Source organism: Stegostoma tigrinum, chromosome 5 (assembly GCF_030684315.1).
Source record: "Stegostoma tigrinum isolate sSteTig4 chromosome 5, sSteTig4.hap1, whole genome shotgun sequence".
In the NCBI taxonomy this organism is placed as follows: Eukaryota; Metazoa; Chordata; class Chondrichthyes; order Orectolobiformes; family Stegostomatidae; genus Stegostoma; species Stegostoma tigrinum.
The window spans coordinates 20,575,743-20,600,116 of NC_081358.1; the positions used below are offsets into that span (position 1 = coordinate 20,575,743).

General features: G+C 40.9%; 1 protein-coding gene across 9 annotated transcripts in view; it reads left to right on the forward strand.

Moving 5' to 3' along the window:
- LOC125451546 (lethal(3)malignant brain tumor-like protein 4) overlaps nt 1-24,374 on the forward strand; it is a 290,557-nt gene that overhangs the window by 60,294 nt on the left and 205,889 nt on the right. For 6 of the 9 annotated variants that reach the window (XM_059645840.1, XM_059645841.1, XM_059645839.1 and 3 more), the window contains 4 exons: nt 2,328-2,481; nt 6,842-7,019; nt 9,460-9,574; nt 14,366-14,460. In XM_059645840.1, coding sequence (XP_059501823.1) covers nt 2,328-2,481; nt 6,842-7,019; nt 9,460-9,574; nt 14,366-14,460 — 542 coding nt within the window. The remainder of the gene's footprint in view (nt 1-2,327; nt 2,482-6,841; nt 7,020-9,459; nt 9,575-14,365; nt 14,461-24,374) is intronic. The other 3 variants (XM_059645844.1, XM_059645843.1, XM_059645845.1) reach the window with 3 other exon arrangements.

Below are 24,374 nucleotides of genomic sequence, written 5' to 3' on the forward strand. Positions count from 1 at the left end.
ATGCTTGAAAACTACAGAGAGGTTTGTTCTTCAAGGAAGTGACACCATGCAGAACTGGAGTGCATTACCCCAGTGATTGCATTCCCCACTGCCCTGGAACGTATCTGAGGGGTATTTCCATCACAAAATTTAACCTTAGAGGTTATCAGCACTTCCTAAATCATTTAGGTGAGGGTCAAGCCCCAACTTTAAGCTGGCGTTTGGCCTATGTTCTGAGGGGTGTACTGTCCAGACTTAAGTTATTTACGTGGCATTATCTGGTTCACTCCCATTCCTGACCCTGAGATCCCTACTATTCTGACCTTGGCCTCTTGTTTGCCTTGAGTTTAAAAGATCTTGGTTTCCGCTATTCAATAGTATATGTGTAATGACAATATCCATTCTGTGAGCAACTTGTTGAACGCATAAACAGTAATTTGTGTTTACTTCAAATGGATATTTAAAGCTACAATTGCATGCCTTAGTGAAGCCCAATGCTCAATTTCTGGAGATCGTAGATTCTCATTGTTTGTGGGCAGTGTAGTTACCTTGGGTGATGGGGAAAGAGAATGCATACTAAAATCTTCAACTTGTGCTGGAAAATGATAAATTTCTCTATGTGGTGCCTAGTGTTGACATCAAGCACTGTTGAGTCAGTTACTCTATGGCCTGATAGACAGGACAACACGCTTCATCCCAATTCTATTGTTTATCCCCAGACCCTGATTAATTACCCCAGTCTCTCACACTGGCAGTGTGAATTATTCACATCAAGCTTAATGTCAACTATGTGGTAAATTTTGGATGTGAATCTGCGATGGTAATGATCCAGGAATCTTGCAGTTAAACTGAGGAGCCTTGATTCACATGAGTCTCAACTGGGTTCAGCCTTTAAGGCCTATGGAAAAGCACAATGCATTAAATGTATTACTGTGTGAGGATTTCATGCAGCAAATTACAAGCGTAGTCTGTGATGTCGTGCATAGGTGATTTACAAAGGAGGGATGATAAATTAGAAATAAGATTTCCTGGAGTATGATTGACTATAGTTGTACCGTTGGCGAATGCTAACCATGTTTTGATGATGTGTACTGCAGAATTAAAAGTAATAGGTCACCAAAGACCCAAAGGCTGCTGTGTCATTAGAGATGGCAACTGGTGGTGGCTTAACCTGAGGGTTACCATGTTCTAGGTAAGGGACAAGGTTAAAAAAGCTTGATTTCCTGGACACCTGCAGAATAGTGAAGACAGAAAGCTGCAAAAAGGAACTTCTTCAATAGATGATAACAAAGTGTGGAACTGGATGAACACAGCAGACCACGCAGCATAATTCCACAATTGTTTATTTTGTGCGCAGTAAAGGATTGTCATAAACAAGATTCATGGAGCATTCTTGACTGAGGTCACCTGTCTACTATAAATAAAGACATATTTACAACTGAAAAGAATAGAAGATTAAATTCTTAGACAATAAGATGTATAACAGTATTTGATTGAGTATTCCAAAGAAAAACAGTTAAAATAGTCCTTTACTTGTTGGTTGAAGAATTGCAAACTTTTCTAAACTTAATCTTTTTAAACTTAAAGTTGATGAACAGCACAACATCAAAAGTAAATCATAAGCTCTTCAAAATATTATGGATTGAATTGAGTGGATCCCAAGATGGGATTAAAAACTTGATATGAGGAGAAAGCAGTTTTGAGGCTCTGGGAAAGAATCGGCTTCAATCTGAAGAAAGAAAGAAAGAATTCACTTAGCGTGTTTTACAATTTCAGGACATCCCGAAGAACTTCAGAAACAAATATTTCTGAAGCATCATCATTGTTACAATGTAGGGAAGTATGGTGACAAATTTGTGTGAAAAGATTCAGGGACACCAAGAAGATAAATGACCTGATATTCTGTTTCAGTGATGTTAGTTTGCTGATGTTGGCAAAGACACTATTCCCAATGTACCATTGTTGCATTCTTCAAGCACAGAGTTATCAAAATGATGTACATAATGATGGACAGCCATTTTCACCATGTGGGCTGGCAGTAGGAAATGAAGGAGAAAGGTTTTACTTCTGCTTTTGAAGACTGGAAGTGAACTGAAAAAAATTATGGAGGGCAGTATCTGCAGTAGCATTAGAAAAGAGTGGGCCAGAGTCAAAATAGTGAACAGTGCATATATATAGCTGGAGGAGATTCCCAAAGTAAGGTGGAACAGGACCATGCAGGGCAACATTCTTAAAGCTGATTGACTGGAGCATGTGGAACTCAAGCTGACTGAGGCTAACCGAAGTGTGGCTATTGCATAATCGTCACCAAATTAAATTGCCTATTGTTTCCTTATTGTATGTCGTAGCAGAAGGCATTACTGAAGGTGGTAGTGCAAATGACATGTCCCACATGGAAGGCATCTGCTGCTTTGAAAACTGTGGAAGCTATCGGGTAATGGAGGAGTCCAATCAACATGATTGCTTCTGTGGCACAAACTGCCAGCAACAATACAAAGTTCAGTAAGTAGAAATGAAACTCGCAAAACCTTATGTTAAAGTAAAGAGCTTTCTGTTTTGATTGTGAATTCCGTGACTTGGGAACAGAATTTTATCCATCAAAACTGTCACCACACTGTATACTGGCAGGTTCAAGCTAAGTTAAAGGAAAAGCATATAATTATGTCCGTAGAGGACGATTCTGTGAAGTAATAGGGAGTCTCTGAAGAAGTGGTGTGACCACAATTTGAATATTGAAGTAAATGTTGTCAATTAGTGCTTCTGGTGCAGAACGTACTGTGAGGAGAGCATATGTCAAAACTTCAGAGGTAGAAATTGATGCATTTTGCATGGGATAAATTTAAACCTGATTTGTTATGCTGTACATGTTCAGTGCCTTTCTCATGAGGGGATGGGGGTGTGGAGGTGTTGGCAGGGGTATCCCATGGCTTTTCCACCCATCTGTCATGACTTTGGCAGAAGAGCCACATAAATCCTGCAAAGGAGGCACTGACTGCCAAGTCTCTCTGGGAGTTGTAAATAAAAGCAGAAAATGCTGGAAATGCTCAGCAAATCTGGCAGCATCTGTAGAGACCGTGAGATAACGTTAACATTTCAGATCATCAGAATTCAGTGGGAGTTTGTTAAATGGAGTGGCCATGTGTTTAGTTCTGCTGGATCATGAGGAGACTGTGCTACTGCATTCACCATGTTCAATACTGCAGTGCCTGATTTTTCCTGTCCGCATTGTGCCACACCCATCTTTAAAGAGGGAGAGGTGCTTACTGGTCTGAATGAACCTGACCGATAGTGGGATTGTAGTAGCTGTGGTGTACATTAACTTCAATACATTTTAAATGACAGGCACTGGAAAACATTTCAAAATGTGGATCGAAAAATGTCAGAATAAAAAGAAATCAAGGGTTATGTTACATGGAAACTTAACTGCAGTTGGAGTTCCACAGGAGTCACTGCTGAGTCCACTTTTGTTCCTGCTTTATAATTGATAATTAGGTTCTTGGGGATCTACTGTTTTAAATTTACTGTCACTACCAAAGTTGGGGTTTTGACGCGCAATGAATATTGCCTTCTGGTGTGGACTCCCTCATTTCTAAAAGTACGCTTGCTTCATTACAAAAGTGGATTTCTAATTATTTTCTCAGAACTAATGTTAGACGAACTGTTTAATATTTTAATGGTTTATCCTTTCCCTAAGAAAGAATGCAATTTTGATGCTCTTGATTTCCACGTTGCTAGGCTTGATTATAAACTGGCGCTCTCACCTGTGAGTATATAGGTTTTGACCTTCAAGCCCTCATCTTAACTTAATAAAAACTAAAAGAACTGCGGATGCTGAAAAACCAGAGACAAAAATAGAAATTTCTGGAAAAGCTCAGCAGGTCTGGCAGCATCTATGGGGAGAAATCAAAGTTAACGTTTCAGGTCGAATGACCCTTCCTCAGAACTGATGGTAGGCTACCATTGGTTTTGAGAAAGGGCCACTTGATGGTAACTCTAATTTTTCCCCACAGATGCTACCAGACCTGCTGAGTTTTTCCAGCAATTTGTATTTTTGTCTCATTTAAACTTGAGGGCAATGAGCAGGTTATCTTAATGACACACAGTTGTTAAATTAGATATGCAATATTTCAGATGAGGTATCAAACCAAATCCTGGGTTTGCTTAAATACTCCATATATTTCTCTCAGTTATTACTATCCTCTTGAATACTTTGCATGAACATACATTTCAGTTTATTAAGGACTGACCCAGTTGAACCTCGAGCATGAATTTTCTTTCAGGCTCATCTCCATAGTTGCCTGCATTCTGACTTACGATGCTTTGAACTGAAGAGAGTTTGAGATAAGGAGCTTGACAATGATGATGAGTGGTTTGTAGATTTTGTGAAGGATGTAGAAATAGAGAGGGACAAGGATATCATCAGATTTAAATTTCAGGAAGAGAATTTTTAAACTGAGGAGCTGGGCGACGAATTAAGATTAATTTCCAAATTTCACAGAACAAAAAAGAAACCTCACAATTGGTTGTTCTTCTCCATTGTTTTTAATATCCACACTTGTTTGCACCTACTTCAAATTTCCATTTCCATTTCCATTCCCCAGGATTTCTGGAGCATTAATGACGGGAACTGGGTGAATTCCTGCCAAGTGTGTGCAGACCCAGCCAGCCCCTGAACTCTTATACACAAATGTCTGAGCAATGAAGGCAAGCATGCTGAATGCCTTGTTACCACCCTGTTTACCTGTGGTGCAACTTTTAAAGAAGCATATACTTTTAAACAGTTCCCAATCTTCAGGCCTATTATTTCTTATGCCAATTTTTGAATGCCTCTTTTTTATATTTAATGCTATCTCTAACTTCCCAGGTAAGCCATGGTTTGGCCACTGTTCTGTTTATAAACTTGCACAAGTCAAGAGTAAACAGTTTTTGTAGTTCACTCATTTGCTCTTTGAATGTTTGCCATTGTGTACTCACTCATTCTTATCAGCAACCTTTCCCATTCCATCACAGCTAACTCATGCCTGCTACCATCACAGTTTCCTTCATTAAGATTTAGGACCCTAGTCTCAGAGTCAACTACCTCTATCACATTAAAGCCATTCATCTCCAAGGGATCACTCACTATGACCTCATCATTTATTCCTTTGTGATTGCACAACACCCAGTCTATGATGACCTGTTGTCTAGTTGGCTCCTCAACATATTGGCCTAGAAAACCAACTGGCATCCTTTGGGGATAATGGGAACTGCAGATGCTGGAGAATTCCAAGATAATAAAATGTGAGGCTGGATGAACACAGCAGGCCAAGCAGCATCTCAGGAGCACAAAATCCCTCTCTGATGAAGGGTCTAGGCCCGAAACGTCAGCTTTTGTGCTCCTGAGATGCTGCTTGGCCTGCTGTGTTCATCCGGCCTCACATTTTATTATCTTGGCATCGTTTGGGAATTGTTTTTCTACGATATTGTGACTAATTTGATTTGCCCAACCTATAAGCTGATTAAAGTCACCCATAAATGCATGTGTTACTTCACCACATGCACACTGATTTCCTCTTTAATGCCGTTCCCATCACCACTACAATTTGGGTGGTCTGCATGTAATACCCACTAATATTTTTAGTCCCTTTCTGGTTCTGAAGTCTATACAGATTCTATATTGTCTGAGGTGAAACCTTTCCTTAATATTGTGTTTATATCCTCTTTAACCAGTAATGCAACTCCACCACCTTTTTCTTTTGTCTGTCCTTCTTAAATATTGAATACCCTAGAAGCTCAGTCCCCATCCCCAGTCATGCAGCACCCATGTCTCAGTGTGATTAACTCATCTACTTTATTTAGAATGCTCCATGCATTCAGGCACAAAGCCTTAAAGCTTAACTTTTTAATGTTCCTTATCCCATTCCCAGTTTTCTTTTTACACTGGTCTTGTTTGATTCTGACCTTTGATTCACATTTGCTACATAAAGCCAGACAATGGCTTTCTCCAAATAGTGAGTATTTGCCACTGCTGAATCCTTCACTATAAGTATCATGAACTTAACACTGAATGGAAACAGAATTGCACCAATGCTATAAAGTCTGTGGCTGCAACAGCAGATCAGAAGCTAGGAATTGTGTAGTGGATAACTCACCTTCTGTCTCTGCAGTGCCTGTCGATCTGTACAAAGCACAAGTCAAGCATGTGATTGAATACTCAATCTTGACATAGATGGATACATTAGGGTCCAACAATAGTCAAGATAGTCAACGCCAATCCACCACCTTCAACATTGACTCCCTTTACCACTGACACGCTGTAGTAGTACTGTATTATCATTTACAAGATGCAGTGAAGTAATTCACCAACACTCCAAAAGAACCTTTCAGACTCAGGTCAAGGGCAAAAGATTTACAGGAATATCACTACGTGCATGGTCCTATCAAAACCACACACCATCCTGAGTTGGAACTACATCAGTGATCCTTGAGTGTCCTTGGGTCAGAATCGCAGAACTTCCTTCCTAACAGCACTATAGGTGTCTGTACATTCCAAGGTCTGCAGCAGTTCAGGAAGGTAGCTTGTTATTTTGATTCAGTTTTTATTTTGCGCTTTTAATACCATGTAAAGCCTAATACAAACTTGTGAATGTGAATTTTGAAGGAAAAAACCCAATTTTGGAAATATTGCATCTCAAACTTTAGTGCAGATTTTGACAACTTTAGAATCAAGGGCTGCCTGCTTAATTTTCCCATAGCTTGTTAATATACGTTTTCAGTGGCATCTTTATTAAAAAAAAGTTAATATAAAAATTTGAAACTGATCAGTGGTGACAATTTTAAATAATTGTGACCTTAATAATATACTTGTATGCAATATTTTTAGAACTTGCAAGAGTAAGTCATATTTCAATACAAGATTCTTCAACAGAAAGCCCATTGTGGAGCATGTACCAATCAAGCAAAATGCTGGAACAATACTGAAATGCATCAAAAAGCGCAAGAAGAAAGTGAGTGCGAACCTAAAGGAAGATTCTGATGAAGATTTTCAAGATGGCCACATGGTTTGTGATAACTGTAGATATTTATGTTATTATGTAGTGGCATTTTTCGAAGAAACAATATTTCATCAAGCTTGAAGGTTTTGTTTTGCGTCCCATGATTACATGAAAAATTTGATGTTGGCAGGATGTGGTAATTGATATACACCATCACAAAATTTCTGTTATAAATCTGGTCATACCCCAAGACATTGCAGCCCAGTAGTCACAGAACCTTTTTGACCCAAGCCCCTCTGGTATACCCGTGCAAAAGTACAATGATGCTAGAAACACCTTGCATCACGTGATCTGCATCCTCGTAGTGGATTTGTGCCGACTGCAGAAATAAGCACATTCCCAATCATTTTGAGATTTCCATAGATAGTAGAGCAGTGGGACTAGAGGTCTATTGTAATGAGTCTTTGCCCCTCCAATTTCTTCACAGCACCTGAGAAGTCAGTAATGAGCTGAAACAAAACATAAAATCTCCTGCTTAGCCAGATGGTGCAGAGTGTACAGTTTGACTGGAATGTATATCACTTTTTTTTATGTGTGATTGATAGCTACAATAAAAGCATCATTCACAGGTCAACTGCATAAACACGGTATTGAGTTATTATGAAGCAAAGTTCAAGTCAAATAAGAAGCAAAAACAATTGCTCATACAATACTATAACCTCTCACTACGGAGATCCATTGGATCCTCATTTGCTCACCACAGTTGTTTTGAATCCAATGGAACTTTTTGAATTTGTTTCCCAGCAGCTAGAGTGTGCAGTGAAACTGAATGTTAGCAGTAGAACTGGAATGAATGGTGCTTTGGTTTGAAAAGATGTTCCTGTTGATGAAAAGTGCATTTTCATTGGTTCAAGGTATTAATTGCAGCATTTCTTTGAAAAAAATCAGTAAATATTTCCACTATGATTGCTTCTGGAAAACGATTAGAGCCGTTTTGTTTTTATTGCTCCTTTAGTAGTTCCATTGCAACACACTTCATTATACATTTGAGGGTTGTCTATATCATCACAGTTTGCTGTGTGCTTCATAATCTCAAATTAGAAAGGTTCCTGTTTTACAGAGGCAGGGGGAGATGAAGTAGGGGGGCAGGCAGAGCAACATGAAACTTCTCAGCACCACACTGACATAGATTTCTCTGGTATAGTTTATGTTGAACATCTCATGCACTGCTGACATAAACACTGTGAATGCAGGCAGTCGACCGTACAATCTGAGTGACCATCTGTTAAGTCTGGATGACTCATTGAGTATCATTTAGATGCTTTGTTGGCATTTTTCTTCTGGATGCTAGACCCCTGAGATGCTGATAAGAGTGCTTGGCCAAAAGCAGACATTTTCTGCCCCCACCAAACAGCTGTACCTGATTGTTCATCAGCAATCCCTTCACTAACCTATGAAATTAGACCAAACACCAATTTAGGCTCTGCACCAAGCCATCCTTTGTATGTGGTTGAATGGCATCACCCTGGTGCCCAGAGTAAGAAGCAAACAATGATGCAGTATCTTTGCAATGTGGGGAAAAGGAGCATGAGACCCCTGAATGTTGTATCAAAGGTTATATTAAAAATGGTAAGCTAGCCATGCGTAAGAGGGACAGAGAATCTCACATTTTTTGACGTCTGAATTTTTGACTGTAACTCTAAATGAGAAAAGCAACATTCTGTATTTGATTGTTGGATGAAATGTTGCAATGCTTAAGAGATAAATAATTTCAATGATATAAACTTGAAGAATGGAATGTGTCATGCACTATAATTAAAACAAAGGACTTCCAAAGAAGGAGTACTTGAGTGAAGAAAGGCAAATTTACACTGGTAGTAAAAGCTGTGCAATACAAACAGGACTTTGAAAAGCTCAAGTTTAATGTCAGACAAATGTGAGAATTGTCTGGGTGCTTATAATGAATGTTATTCGGTGAAACTTAATATTTACTGATGCAAATGATTGCTGTGAACTTTGGTGAGAATTATGTCGATAAAATTTCTGAGAGCTTTTGTTGGAGAATTGACAAGCTTCAGACTGATCACCTTTTCCACATTTGTTTGAATTATATTATTTCAAAAGGCTTCATGCTTAATGTTGCAATGTCTGCACATAATTTATTTCATGTAACATTAGCATCGGCTAGGAAAATGTAATCTTATTGGTAGAACTATAGTATTAAAATATAATCCTCTGGTGAGTCATTCTAATTTGGCAAAAAAAATCTATGCTATTATGTGGTATCAAAAACACATTACTCTGAATAAATTGCGGTTGCATCTGGTGTACCCAGGGTGCTGTTAATTTTTGATCAACTATAGAAGGAATTGTTTTATGCAGCTGTAGAAACTAAAGGTGTGCCACACATGATGTTATCGAACAAGGTACAAAATTGAACTTACCAAAATACCACCTGATGCTTTCTTTTCACGAGTGGAATGTTTTTAACTTGATTGTGCTGCAGGAGGAAGTGCGGGATGATGGAAAAATGAAGATAAAAATGTCTACAGTGCTGACTAACCACCTGAACTTCAAAAACAATCGGTTTGCTGAACCAAATTCCAAGTTCTCGAAACAGGGTACTCAACTATTTTTATTTGAACCATATTGTTTTATTGTTTCCCTGGCCAAGTATGTAATTTACATTTTAGTCACATCTACATGTGACATCTACAATAATTGTCATAGAGACTGACAGTTTGTGAAAATATATTTGAATTTATAGTGACTTGAAGCACCACAGGACATGATTTCAAGATTTTAGAATTTTATCTAACGTTGCTACAGTTCCCTATTCATATTTCCTTCCTAAAGCTCATCTACATTGGAGCATGAAATATATATGGGCCATGTATCCAAGTAGAAATCTTAATTAGCTATTGCCTCAACTCCCAGTTGCATGGCAGCTTGGAATTAAATAGATAGTTTAAAATATGACCATTTATAATGCGTGACCTGGCTCACAACTTTTTAAGACACTTGAAAACTAACAGTATATCCACAGTCATTGCAAATGTACTTGCTATTGTCTGCAGGTATGAACATCTTGCACCATGTTCCCAGTAAAGCAAGTTGGACGCCTCCCCAACCCCAAGCCTTTAGTTTTTATCAATCAAGCCACCCAAGCTTAGATCAAGCTCAGTCACCCAATAGGTCAAGTAACCGTGTTCATTTCTCAATTCTATCACAAAATAATGAGAGAGTCCCAAAACATTATAAATGTAACATCTTTACAATATCTCAAGGACATATGTATGAAAGTTCCGTTCAGCGATAGGACCAGGAATAAATGGTCCTTATGGTTTCCTTTTGCTCTGCGAAATACCCGACGGAAGAAATGCTGTGCAGCTGTCAGGCTTGGTGATCACAGGTTTAATCTTTTTGCATGAAATAGCTTTGCAACATTCAGGATCGATCCACTTCTGCTTAATTAATTAGTTTGCATTGATAGAACCAATCTGAAATCAAAGAAATAAATGGGATGAAAACTTATTTGGTTTCTGTAAAAGATGGTAGTTTCCACCGAAGTATGACCTAAGTGATAAAGGTGAAAATTTACACCATCTCATGCAGTGGATAGGGAAACATTGCAATGGATTGGTTAGCGCCCACCTTGGGGGAAAAAATGTGTCAATGCTGAAGCTTCAGATTACATTGCCACATTGTGAGAAAAATATTTGAGTCTTTGCTAGTTTGCTTCAATTGATCCAGCAGAGATTCAGAAGGTGTCAGATGAAATTCACCACAGATAATTGTAATGTTTTGAAATGAGACAGTAAAAGACAAAGTGTACCGTACATGTTAAATAGTAGCATTCATGAAATTAAAAGATAAGTTTTGAGGATTTGATAGATGGATTGTTAAGTATTATTAGCTGGTGAACCAGAAAGCAAATAGGGAATGCAGATGATGCTGGCCAGGCCAGAGTTTATTGCCCAGAGGGCAATTGAGAGTCAACCACATTGATGTGGGCCTGGAGTCACATATAGAACCAAGTAAGAATGACAGATTTCCTCCCCTAAAGGACATTAGTGACCCAGATTGTTGTCCTAAGAATCAACAATAGTTTTGTAGTCATCTTTAGACTCATAACACAGACTTTATTGAATTCACATTCCATTATCTGCCGTGGCAGGATTTGAACCTGGGTGCCTAGATCATTACCCAGGTCTCCTGTATTAATAATCTAACTATTATACCATTAGACTGTCACCCTCCATATGTAATTGATGTGTTAAAGAAGACAGTGTTGAAGTTTATCTGAGATTCAGTAAGTCTTAGGCTTGGTTCTGTCATCTGCATTACTAAATCAAAATGTTGGGAGGGACGCCCATGAAATGTCGTGAGACTAATTTCTAAAGTTGCATGGGTTAAAAGAAAACTTGTTGAGCTGGTATAAAAAGGTAAAGTTACTGTAGTCTTATGGGACACAACGTTGTTGTCTCATTAGTGAGAGAAGCAACTGGTGGTGGTTTAAGTGATAATGGGAACTGCAGATGCTGGAGAATCCAAGATAATCAAGTGTGAAGCTGGATGAACACAGCAGGCCAAGCAGCATCTCAGGAGCACAAAAGCTGACGTTTCGGGCCTAGACCCTTCATCAGAGAGGGGGATGGGGTGAGGGTTCTGGAATAAATAGGGAGAGAAGGGGAGGTGGACCGAAGATGGAGAGAAAAGAAGATAGGTGGAGAGGAGAGTATAGGTGGGGAGGTAGGGAGGGGATAGGTCAGTCCAGGGAAGACGGACAGGTCAAGGAGGTGGGATGAGGTTAGTAGGTATGGAAATGGAGGTGCGGCTTGGGGTGGGAGGAAGGGATGTGTGAGAGGAAGAACAGGTTAGGGAGGCAGAGACAGGCTGGGCTGGTTTTGGGATGCAGTGGGGGGAGGGGAAGAGCTGGGCTGGTTGTGTGGTGCAGTGGGGGGAGGGGGCGAACTGGGCTGCTTTTGGGACGCGGTGGGGGAAAGGGAGATTTTGAAGCTTGTGAAGTCCACATTGATACCATTGGGCTGCAGGGTTCCCAAGCGGAATATGAGTTGCTGTTCCTGCAACCTTCGGGTGGCATCATTGTGGCACTGCAGGAGGCCCATGATGGACATGTCATCTAAAGAATGGGAGGGGGAGTTGAAATGGTTCGTGACTGGGAGGTGCAGTTGTTTATTGCGAACGGAGCGGAGGTGTTCTGCAAAGCGGTCCCCAAGCCTCCGCTTGGTTTCCCCAATGTAGAGGAAGCCACACCGGGTACAATGGATACAGTATACCACATTGGCAGATGTGCAGGTGAACCTCTGCTTAATATGGAAAGTCATCTTGGGGCCTGGGATAGGAGTGAGGGAGGAGGTGTGGGGGCAAGTGTAGCATTTCCTGCGATTGCAGGGGAAGGTGCCAGGTGTGGTGGGGTTGGAGGGCAGTGTGGAGCGAACAAGGAAGTCACGGAGAGAGTGGTCTCTCCGGAAAGCAGACAAGGGTGGGGATGGAAAAATGTCTTGGGTGGTGGGGTCGGATTGTAGATGGCGGAAGTGTCGGAGGATGATACGTTGTGTCCGGAGGTTGGTGGGGTGGTGTGTGAGAACGAGGGGGTCTTCTTTGGGCGGTTGTGGCTGGGGCAGGGTGTGAGAGATGTGTTGCGGGAAATGCGGGAGATGCAGTCAAGGGCGTTCTCGACGACTGTGGGGGGGAAAGTTGCAGTCCTTGAAGAACTTGGACATCTGGGATGTGCGGGAGTGGAATACCTCATTGTGGGAGCAGATGCGGCGGAGGCGGAGGAATTGGGAATAGGGGATGGAATTTTTGCAGGAGGGTGGGTGGGAGGAGGTGTATTCTAGGTAGCTGTGGGAGTCGGTGGGCTTGAAATGGACATCAGTTACAAGCTGGTTGCCTGAGATGGAAACTGAGAGGTCCAGGAAGGTGAGGGATGTGCTGGAGATGGCCCAGGTGAACTGAAGGTTCACCCCATCTTCAGTCCGCCTCCCCCTCTCTCCCTATTTATTCCAGAACCCTCCCCCCATCCCCCTCTCTGATGAAGGGTCTAGGCCCGAAACGTCAGCTTTTGTGCTCCTGAGATGCTGCTTGGCCTGCTGTGTTCATCCAGCTTCACACATTATTATTATGGTGGTGGTTTAACCTGAGGGTCACCATGCCTCAGGTGAAGGGGAACTTGGAGAGTGAGTTCTTCAAAGTAATCTCAGCCGTTGCAGAAATTGAGCCCACACTGTTGATGTCACTCTGCATTACACACCACTGTCCAGCCAATTGAGCTAACCAACATCTTTTATTGAAAATGAGAAGAAAGAATTTGACAGAGATTTTTAAGTTATTTACTTGAATTTATGCCCAAAAAATTGGCTTGAGGAGACTGACTCAATTTCAAGTTAAGGGTATCAAAGCAGGATAACACAGCATTTGTTGCCTGATTATTGATGAAGTTGGTTGAATGGAAAAGCTTGGTACATTTCACAAAAGGATTAGTTAACTTTCTATTGGCCAGGTAGGATTCAGGAATATTAGTTCTAAACCATGGATAGAAACTGATGAATATGTGTGACAGAGTAGCTGATTCATCCAGGTGCCTTTTTTGCCTAATTATATTTATAAATGAGATGCTGAAAATTCATTAATTCACAACAACAAATGTGTGAAATTCTTATAAGAAGCAAAAGGTTGTTTTTTTTTGACTATTTTTCAGTTTGGTGGCCTTTTGGCTTGGTTGGATTTCCAGTGTCTGGAAAGATGGATCCATGATTCTAGCTCCATATGTGGACTCAATCGTCACTATAACAAGCTCCATATAATCTCCTGTGGGGAGTCATTGTGGATGGGGTTCAAATAAACAATGGCAGACGGCCTTTGTCCTTCAAGCTAATGTTATTAACATTCCTTCCCTTAACATCCCCTTCCCTGGATGTTAGTTCCACAGAAATTCCAGCCTTTAACCATCAATATGTCCTCACAATCTGTAACCACACTGAATGGTACGATCCTTGGTGTCCCTCCGATTTCGTGTTGCTATAGCATAAAAAACAGAAATAAAGTTGCATGGGAAATTTCATTTATTTAAGTGTCATTAGAATATGCCTGCTAGTACATAAGATTCATTGACCGAACGTCACCTGTTTTGGCCAGAAAGGTGACACGCACAATGGATCCTTGGCTTATTCCTATCCCTTTTGGGAAAGCCATGAGATAAAGGGCTCAAAATATTGGCAGCTTGTTGAAGACAAACAAGAAAATACCAAGATGTGCTATTGATTCTAGCACTTAGCAAATGAAATGTTTGCATGCGTTGATAAAATCAGATTCTTGTAGTGTCATGTGATATTTATTTACATACACTAATCCTCAACGTTTACTTATTGGATTCTTTTTCATCTCAGCTGTGCCACTTCCTGGAAAGAAAAAGGCTTGGTCCTGGCAACAGTATCTTGAAGAAGAGAAAGCATTAGCAGCACCTCCTAAACTGTTTAAAGAGGTAGAGATATCGTGATTTCAGAATAATTATTTGTAATCAATTTGTAAACTGTTCATATCTGCCTAACTGTTTATTAAAATTACATTTGTAAATAGATCAAAAATATTATCACTTGATAAAATCAAAAGATTTGTAACCTTAGAATTGCAGTTTTAAAATGCAACACGTCTCCGATGTGTCATGCATCCACTGGCCAAACCATTGTCCGATGGTGTCAACTAACAGTAGATTGAGTTTTGAGGCCCTGTTGAGAGTATGTCTGATTTGTAAAGCTTTTGATTTTCCAATGGAGTGTTTGAGGACTGAAAATGTTGGCTTCTTTTTAACATTTAAGTACAATGACAAAATCTTTTGTCGCAAATATTAAATCTTTTGGTGAGGTTCTAGCCGCAGCAAAAGTATTGACATGTGTGAGTCCCAGACTTGACCAGCTGAAGCAGCTCTGTGCATTTGTTGGTCTTACAATCATTGTTTAAGGATTTATTTCTCTTGGAATGATGTTTCTTCATTACTTGTACCTCATGCCGGCCTTTTGAGACTTAAGACATATTTTGTTTTTCATAACCGCAGGATATCTCAAAGCATTCTACATTTAATGAGGTGTTGGCAGTGCTGCAATGCAAGAAGTTCAATTTGTACACAGCAAGGTCCTGCACAGAACAATATGACCTGGCCTTGATTGTGTGATACATAATAGCTTGGATGCTGTTATGAGCTCCTTCAGAGTCTTACTTGTACTATTCCTTTATTGAACTGAACAAGGGAGAAAAGCATGAAATAAGTACATTCTAGTAGAGATCACATGACTACAGCAGGCTAGGTGGCATTGATTTGATTTATTATTGTCACATGTACCTAGATACAGTGAGAGGTTTTGTTTTGCGTGCAGTATAGACACAGCATATCATACAAAGTGTATTAGGGTAATAGAACAAAGCGAGAAATACAATGTTACAGCTGTAGAGAAGGCACACAAAAAGCAACATCAGCATTAAATTTATAAGGTGAGAGACCCATTCACAAGCCTAATAACAGTGGGGAAAGAAACTGTTCTTGAATCTATTAGGAATGTACCAGCTTTCATACTTTCTACCCAATGGGAGAGGGTGGAAGTGAGCACAACTGGGTGGAAAGAGTCTTTGATTATGTTGGTTGCCTTCCTGGGGAAGCGGGCAGTATAGATGCAGCCAGTGGAAGAAAGGCTGGTTTGCGTGTTGGACTTGGCTAAATTCGCGATTCTCTGTAGTTTCTTGCAGGACATGCTGAATTTCCTTAGGCTCCTGAAGAAGTAGAGATGTTGTTCTGCATTTGACTACAATATTGCATTTCTATCTCAAAATACCCCTTTCCTTACGAAACATTTGCATGTTATTATTCACACTAAGTTACTAAAGTTATCCACAATGCGTACAGCTGTTCTCATGCATTAACATTTTGTTGTTCAGGTCAGTCTCTGCACATTCATTGGACACAAAGACTTGAAATCATGTTGCACACTTCATGGTATGTGCACACATTTCCATCGGCTGTTCATCTTCCTGCAGGATGTGTCACTCCCATTTCATTAGTTGGAGATGTGGTGATTGCTGCCATTTCGCTTCCCTTGATGGGTTGCTGCAGTTTGCTGGGACTAATGGTTAGTCAGTGGTTTTTGCAGTTGGTTCCTTCACATTTTCCTGATTGGCCGCCTGCAGTGAAGGAGCAGCTTCTTGGGTTGTCCTTATGTGCCTGTATTAGCAACAGTTTGCTACCTTGTCATTCACTTCTACCACATACAATTGATGTGACACTTGCTCTACCCTAGTTCCAAGTTGCCACTTGTGCTGATTCTTGTTGAGAGTATTGAAGGTTTGTATCCTGGTTGTCTCTTGAATGTTTAATGCTGGCACTGGTTTTGCAGCTTTGTCAGAATAAAAATTTGGCTTTCTGCCATTTCTGCCATTTTGTTGCTCTTGGCTGGTATTAATTTAGGCTTTAGTTTCATCTGGTGAGCTCTAGCAGGCAAACTAGATTTTGATCACGGTCAACGATAACTTCTTCTCATGTGCCTTTGAATCCTTAAATTAGCAAATCATCCATTTTAGCCTCTACTTCACTTGAACATCGCTCATACTGCCTGCGTTGATACTTTTATGGAGCCACAGAAATGCCAAACATGTTGTACAACCATTTGCATCCCTCGAAAGGTTTTCAGAATGTGATTGGAAAGGTGCTGCTTTCACCCAGCATCAGTTGTCACTAACCATTCCTCGCATCTACCCCATGTCAACTGTGCAGATTGCAGCAGGATTCCTTGCATAGTTAACATGGGGTAGTGCGATCTCTTTAGAGTTTTATTTAGATCCTTTGTATCAGTACATTCTCACATCTATTGAGGGTGTCATGGGGAGATGGTTCTGGTCTGGCACTTTTGTAGCGCAAATGTTGCTTACTATTTAGCAAACCAAGTTCACATGTTGTCTCAGGTCATGCTGCCTGCGAGCACAATCTGTTTCAGGAGCTGAGGAGAGTGTTTCTGTTTATGTAACAAAACTGACAGGGGCTTGGTTTAAAGACTCGCCCAAAATACAACATTTGTTAAAGTACAGTACTCTGAGTGCTGCACAAGATGATTGGTTTCCATTCAGTGCTCATTTCTCTGGGCTGTGACAAGAATGTGCAAGTTCATCTTTGGAAGCAGTTGTACCACTGGTATCAGTCAAGTTTATGTTGCATCCTGTCATGAGGCGATAATTATTTAGGAAATGTTTTATAAGACCATAAGACATAGGAGTGGAAGTAAGGTCATTCGGCCCATCGACTCCACTCTGCCATTTAATCATGGCTGATGGGCATTTCAACTCCACTTCCCTGCACTCTCCCCATAGCCCTTGATTTCTTGTGAGATCAAGAATTTATCAGTCTCTGCCTTGAAGACATTTAATGTCCCGGCCTCCACTGCACTCCGTGGCAATGAATTCCACAGGCCCACCACTCTCTGGCTAAAGAAATGTCTCCTCATTTCCATTTTAAATTTACCCCCTCTAATTTTAAGGCTGTGCCCATGGGTCCTAGTCTCCCCGCCTAATGGAAACAACTTCCCAGCATCCACCTTTTCTAAGCCATGCATTATCTTGTAAGTTTCTATTAGATCTCCCCTCAACCTTCTAAACTCTAATGAATATAATCACAGGATTCTCAGTCATTCATCGTATGTTAAACCTGACATTCCAGGGATCATCCGTGTGAATCTCCGCTGGACACGCTGTAGCGCCAGTATGTCCTTCCTGAGGTGTGGGGCCGAAAATTGGACACAGTATTCTAAATGGGGCCTAATTCGAGCTTTATAAAGTCTCAGAAGCACATCGCTGCTTTTATATTCCAATGACGCTTTGCCTCATTGAAATGTGAAGGCACATTTCTGAAGGACTAATAATTTTAGATGCCTTTTGCACCAAAAAATTTTCAAATAGTGGATAAGATTATTTAAAAAGGAGGCATTGTTTAACTGGGAATCTATTTTATCAGCAAGCCTAAATGTGAATGGGATTTTGTGTGGGTTAGGACTCTGTGACAGCTAAGATTGCAGCAAGTAACTCAGCACCTGACTTCCCAAAGCCTGTCCACCATCTGCAAAGTATAGATTAGGACTGTGATGGAATACTCCCCACTTGCCTGGATGAGCGAAGCTCCAACAACACTCAAGAAGCTTGACACCATCCAGGACAAAGCAACCCGCTTGATTGGCGCCACGTCCACAAGCATCCACACTGTCCACCATCGACTGTCAGCAGCAGCAGTGCACACTAACTACAAGTTGCACTGCAGAAATTCACAGAACATCCTTAGACAGCACCTTGCAAATCCATGAACACTTCCATCCAGAAGCAACATATACATGAGAACACCACCACCTTCAAGTTCCCAACCAACGCACTCACCATCCTGGCTTGGAAATATACCACTGTTCTTTTAATGTCCCTGAGTCAAAATCTTGGAATTCAGTCCCGAATGGCGTTAATTGGTAAACCCAGTGAATGTGGACTGCAGTGGTTCAAGAAGGCTGCTTACCACCACCTTCTCAAGGCCAGTTAAGGACAGGCAATATATACTGGCCAGCCAGTGACACCCACGGCCAGAAGTGGCTAAATTTTAGAAAGGCGTAACATCTTAAATGGAGAATTTTAAATATTAATTTTTCTAAAGGCTGAGCATGATTTGAGCGGTAATAATAAATTAAGTAACTTTGGAGAGTAAAGTGAGGTTGAGATGGGACGTAGTTTGCAATTCTGGAGGGGTTGAGTGTATGTTTTCACTTGACAGAGAACTCTTAATGATGATAAATAAGATGGGACCCAGGAAGGTTGGCAGCCTTAGAATCATAGGCTCCCTACAGTGTGGAAGAAGGCCATTTAGCCCATCGAGTACAGACTGACCCTCTGAACAGCATACTGCATAGACCCATCCCCCCCACCCCCACCATAACCTGACATTTCCAGGTCTTGGACCGAACCATCAGCTCTCCTGCTCTTCTGACGCTGCTTGGCCTGCTGTGTTCATCCAGCTCTACACCTTGTTATCTCCCATGACTAATCCTCCTGGGCTGCACGTCCCTGGACACTATGGGCAATTTAGCATGGCAAGTGCACCTAGTCTTGGATGGAGATAAAGCCGAGGGAGCAGGAGGTGGATGAGCTAAAAGAGGAGATGAGGAGATTTTGCGAGATAAACGAGAGAAAGATGTGAGTTGAAAGCCTGTTTGGGCTGAATGCAGGCGATGTAGTCCAGTTGCTTAATCATCTGGAGTTCTATGTTACCGCCATTGAACAATTTCACTGCCATTTGTGACCAAAGAAAATATCACAGTGTATTTTTTTTTGAAAGAATATCATTGCATTTTAAACAAGAGTGTAGCTCAATTTTTTTTGTTTCAGTTGCTTTCGATAGACAGGTTCTCTTAATAACACCATGTAATCATTGTTTTATTTTAGCATAACATAAAAATGATGCTGATCGTTTGTCATTTCATATTATTGTGACCTAAAACTTACAACTGAAACCCTCTGTGCTGTTTTGCATTCCCAGATGATTTTACAGTTAATCATTCTCTCAGTTCCCATAGCAACCAGTAGTCATGTACCAAATAAAGTCTGAGTGAGCATTGTTGCATTCATTGAAATTCAAGCACAGGAGGTAACGAGAATTGTTTCTGTATCTGTAGCGCGATCTATGTTTGCGTCTTCAGTTTTCATGTAAATAAATATGATTTTCTTGTATGCACAAGGTACTAAAAATCAAAATGCAGTGTTATTCCAACGTTTAGAAAATGTTCTGAACTTTCCATGCATATTCACATTAGAGAAGAGCAGAAAAAAGCATTTGCCAATTCAAATGCAGTAATATAGCATTTAGACCAATCAATAAGTAGCCAGGTGGTGGACCATTCAAGATTGTTTTTAAGGCAGAATACCCCTTTGTGTTTTTAGCCCATGCAAAATTGGAAAATCTCACAGATGGATTGCAGTCTTTCAAAGTCCTCTTTTCAATATAGCAATACTAACTTAATTGAAAGGCAATTTCTGAGAAATTGTCCATTTGTTGTATTTTATATTTTTAGTACACTTTACATTTCTGATTTGCAAGTAGCTATGATGGCTTCCCTTCAGTTTGAAAATATCCAACTCAATGGCCAATTGATACAGAGACAACCATGAAGAAAAATTGAGTGTAAAGCATTTACATTTGTTCATGGCTCATAGTAGTAGAGATTAACCATAGATGTTTAGTTTTCAGTTGAGAATTATTATGTAACTGAATATGACCTAAAATGAATAGACTTTTTAAAAATGAAAATAAACTGATTTTTTTTAAGTCTTTGGAAATAAGTAAGTTGACAACGTAGCGTATAATGTGCAAAGAATTCAGGTGCTAGCAGTATTTGAATAGGATTATAGCACTGTAGTAATCTGAAGTTAAATGTTTTGATATCCTTTTTATTAAAGGGAGATCAAGTGTGGTCTGACCAACGTTCTGCACAAGGTTGACCTAATTTCTCCATCGTGCAAACTTTGTTGGTGGGACTTGTCAGTGCAGCCTTTTTCAAAACTTCTCACAGTAAAGCAGCATTTGCTCACTGAACTGTTCTCCAAAATGGATCGTATTGCAAACATTATTAATTTAATTTGATTTATTGTTGTCACATATACCGAGATACATTGAAAAGTGTTTTATATGCCCTACAGGCAGATCCATTGTAGCTACGTGCTTATCAGAGATTACTTCAATTAAAGTGCATCAGAGATTGCAGAATACGGTGTTACAGCCGCAGAAAAGGTGCAGAGAAAGATAGGTCAGAATGAATGTTTGAGACATCCATTCAGAAGTCTGATTACAATGGGGAGGAATCTGTTCATATGTGTATTCAAAGTTTTATACCATCCGCGCGATGCAAGAGGGGTATGACCGGGGTGGGAGAGGTCTTTGATTATGTTGATCGCCTTCCCATGGAAGCAGGAAGTAGAGACAGCATCAGTGGATGGAAGGCTGGTTTGTGCAAGATGGAAATGCCCATTCAGGATGGTTACTTTGTCAAAGCTCACAAAGCTTTTTTTCTTTTTTGACCGTCTCAGGTCTCAGCTTTCTGAATTTGAAGTCAGAAAAGCTGCATTGTGACTGCTGTAAGGCCACAATCTTGAAAGCAATCTAAAGTACATTTTCTGGAGGGCCGAAGAAGGAACCACTCCTGTGCTTTGATTAGTTTCAGAAACTTTGCCCCGCCTAAACCAGGAACTGTGAGTGCCATGTGTCTCCTGACTCTGTGTCACTGAACCCATGTTGAAAATGTTTTGTCCACCCACAGTGCACTTTACAGTAAAAAGTGCCCCAAGCATTTAACTTTTTTGCACCAGCTGCTATCTGGTTTGCAAAATGGTGTGTACCCAAACACTAACAAATGACATGCCTCGTACTCATAATAGGAGTAATCAGCAGGACACACAATGCTGGTGGACCATCAAACAACTCACTGGAGGAGGAAGCCTCACAAATATTTCCATCCTCAATGATGGAAGAACCCAATACATCAGTGTAAAAAATAAGGCTAAAGCATTCACAGCAACCTTTAGCTGGAAGTGCCGAGTGGATGATCCATCTCGGCCTCTGCCAGTGGTCCCCAGCATTACAGGTACCAGTCTTCAGCCAATTCAGTTCACTTCCTGTGATTCCAAGAAATGGTTGAAGGCACTGGATACTGCCATGGCCCCTCTCAACTTTGTAGCAACAGTGCTGAAGACATGCTTGAGAACTTGCTGCACCCCGAGCAAAACTGATAGCTGCTACCTCTCTAGCATCTACCAACAATGTGGAAAATTGCCTAGCTATGTCCCTTACATAAAAAGCAGGTCATATTCAATCCAACCTTTTACTGCCCCATCAGTCTACCCTCAATCATCAGTAAAGTGATCGAAGCTGTCATCATTCGTACTATCAAGCGGCACCAGCTCAGTGACGTCCGGATTGAGTTCCACCAGGGCCACTCAGCTCCTGACCTCATTACTGCCTTGGGTCAAACATGGACAAAAGAGCTGACTTTAAGAGGTGAGGTGCGAGTGACAGCCCTTGACATGAAGGCTGCATTCAACCAAGTGTGGTATCAAGGAGTCAGAGTAAAACTGGAATCAATGGCTATTGTCAGGGGGGATGTTGTTGCAACCATTCTGCTGATTGGAATCATACCTGACACATGGGAAGATGGTTGTGGTTGTTGAAGGTCAGTCATCTCATCTCCAGGACATCTCTGCAGGAGTTCCTCAGGGAATCCTCAGGCTCAATAATCTTCAGCTGCTTCATCAACCACCTTCTCTCCATCATACGGTCAGAAGGGGAGGTGTTTGTTGATGATTGCACAGTGTTCAGCACCATCTGTATCCTCAGACACTGAAGCAATCCATGTTCAAATGTAACAAGATGCGGACAGTACCCAAGCTTGGGCTGACAAGTGGCAATTAACATTGACACCACACAATTGCCAGGCAGTAACCATGTTTAATAAATGACAATCTAACCACCGCTCCTTGACATTCAAGTGGTGTTACCATCACTGAATCCATCACTGTCAACATCCTGGGGTTTACCATTGACCAGAAACAACTGCACTTGCTGCATAAACACAATAGATATAACAGCAGGTCAGAGGTTAGGAATACCAGGGCAAGTAAGTCATCTCCTGACTCCCTAAAGCCTGTCCACCATTTACACGGCACAAGTCAGGAGTGTGATGGAATGTTCCCCACCTGCCTGGACTGGGTGCAAATCTAACTACACTCAAGAAGCTTGACACCATCTGGGGCAAAGCAGCTGCTGAATTGGCACCACATCCACAAACATTCGGTCACTCCATCACTGACAATCAGTAACAACAGTGTGTATTATCTACAAGATGCACTGCAGAAATTCACCAAAGAATCTTGGACAGCACCTTGCAAACCCATGACCACTAGAAGGATAGGGCAAGTGGATACATGGAAATGCCACCAGCTGAACGTTTGTTTCCATGGCACCCGTGAGCCTGACTTGGAAATATATCATCGATCCTTCACTGTTGCTGTGTCAAAATGCTGGCATTCCCTCCCTAATGACATTGTGGGTCAATCTGCAGCCCATGGACTGCAACTGTTCAAGAAGTCAGCTCACCACCACCTTCTGAAGGGCAGCTAGGAATGGGCAATGGCCCAGCCAGTGACACCCATGTCTCCAGGTGAATAAACAAAAAGGTCTGACTTTGAACTGTCAAAGTTTCTAGCATATATAAGATATTTGGCTCTTAGAAGAATGTTTTAAAAACTTCTGCCTAAAAGAATCTGAAATCAGTGGACCAACCAGCTTGCGTGACTGAAGCTTCCACTGAGAGGCCCAAACTATTTCAGATCTCGCCAAAGACAATGTTGTTGTCACTGGTGCTATTATTTCTGCCTCGGTGTCACATCAGTTATTTACCCGTTTGAATTTCCTAGCCCCAAATCAAAAGCAAGTTGTTTCCTCGAAACATACTGATCCATTTTTCTTAAAAGTTCATTTAGTCCCAGACCGCTTTGGGTTTACTTCATTTGTTAAATGTGCATTACCTTGTTTTTCCTGAATATTTCTCTGCACTGTCTATCTCTCTGTATTTCAATCACAGTTTGATGTCTTGTAATGTGCACCCGGAATTGTAGCATTACTTTTTTTACAGCATAATTCACTCTAGATGGAGTTTATATTTTTCCAGTCCCTATAACATTTTTATGTCCAAGCACAGTGACAAAATCATTGACGAACAATGTCACTCTCTCTGCTTTTTTGCTAAGATTTCCGCTGAAAGTGTTAAGACTATGAATACAAAACTCCTTGAACCCAATCTTAAGTGATTATGTGTCACATCACTCAATAGATGTTAATGCTTTTAACTCAGCTATTTTGTTATGATCAATTTGTACATTCAATCGTGAATCCGGTATCTGTTGAAAAGTGGGAATACTTGGTCTTGACTTCAAAACATTGACCGTATGAGAAGTGACTAATTTTTCTTTGTGGATGTGGTGCCAGTTCAGCAGCTGCTTTGCCCCAGATGGTGTCAAGCTTCTTGAGTGTAATTAGATTTGCACCCAGTCCAGGCAGGCGGGGAATATTCCATCACACTCCTGTCTTGTGCCGTGTAAATGGTGGACAGGCTTTAGGGAGTCAGGAGTGTCACTGGCAAAATTTGCTATTACGAAGGTCTCTGGCTAAGGGAACACAATGTAACATCTCCAAGTTTGCAAATGATACCTAACTGAGTGGGAGGATGAACTGTGACGGGGATGCAGAGATCATTCAGCATGACCTGGACAGGTTGGGTGAGTAGGAAAATCAGTGGAAGCATAATTCGGATAAATGTGAGGTTATACACTTTAGAAGCT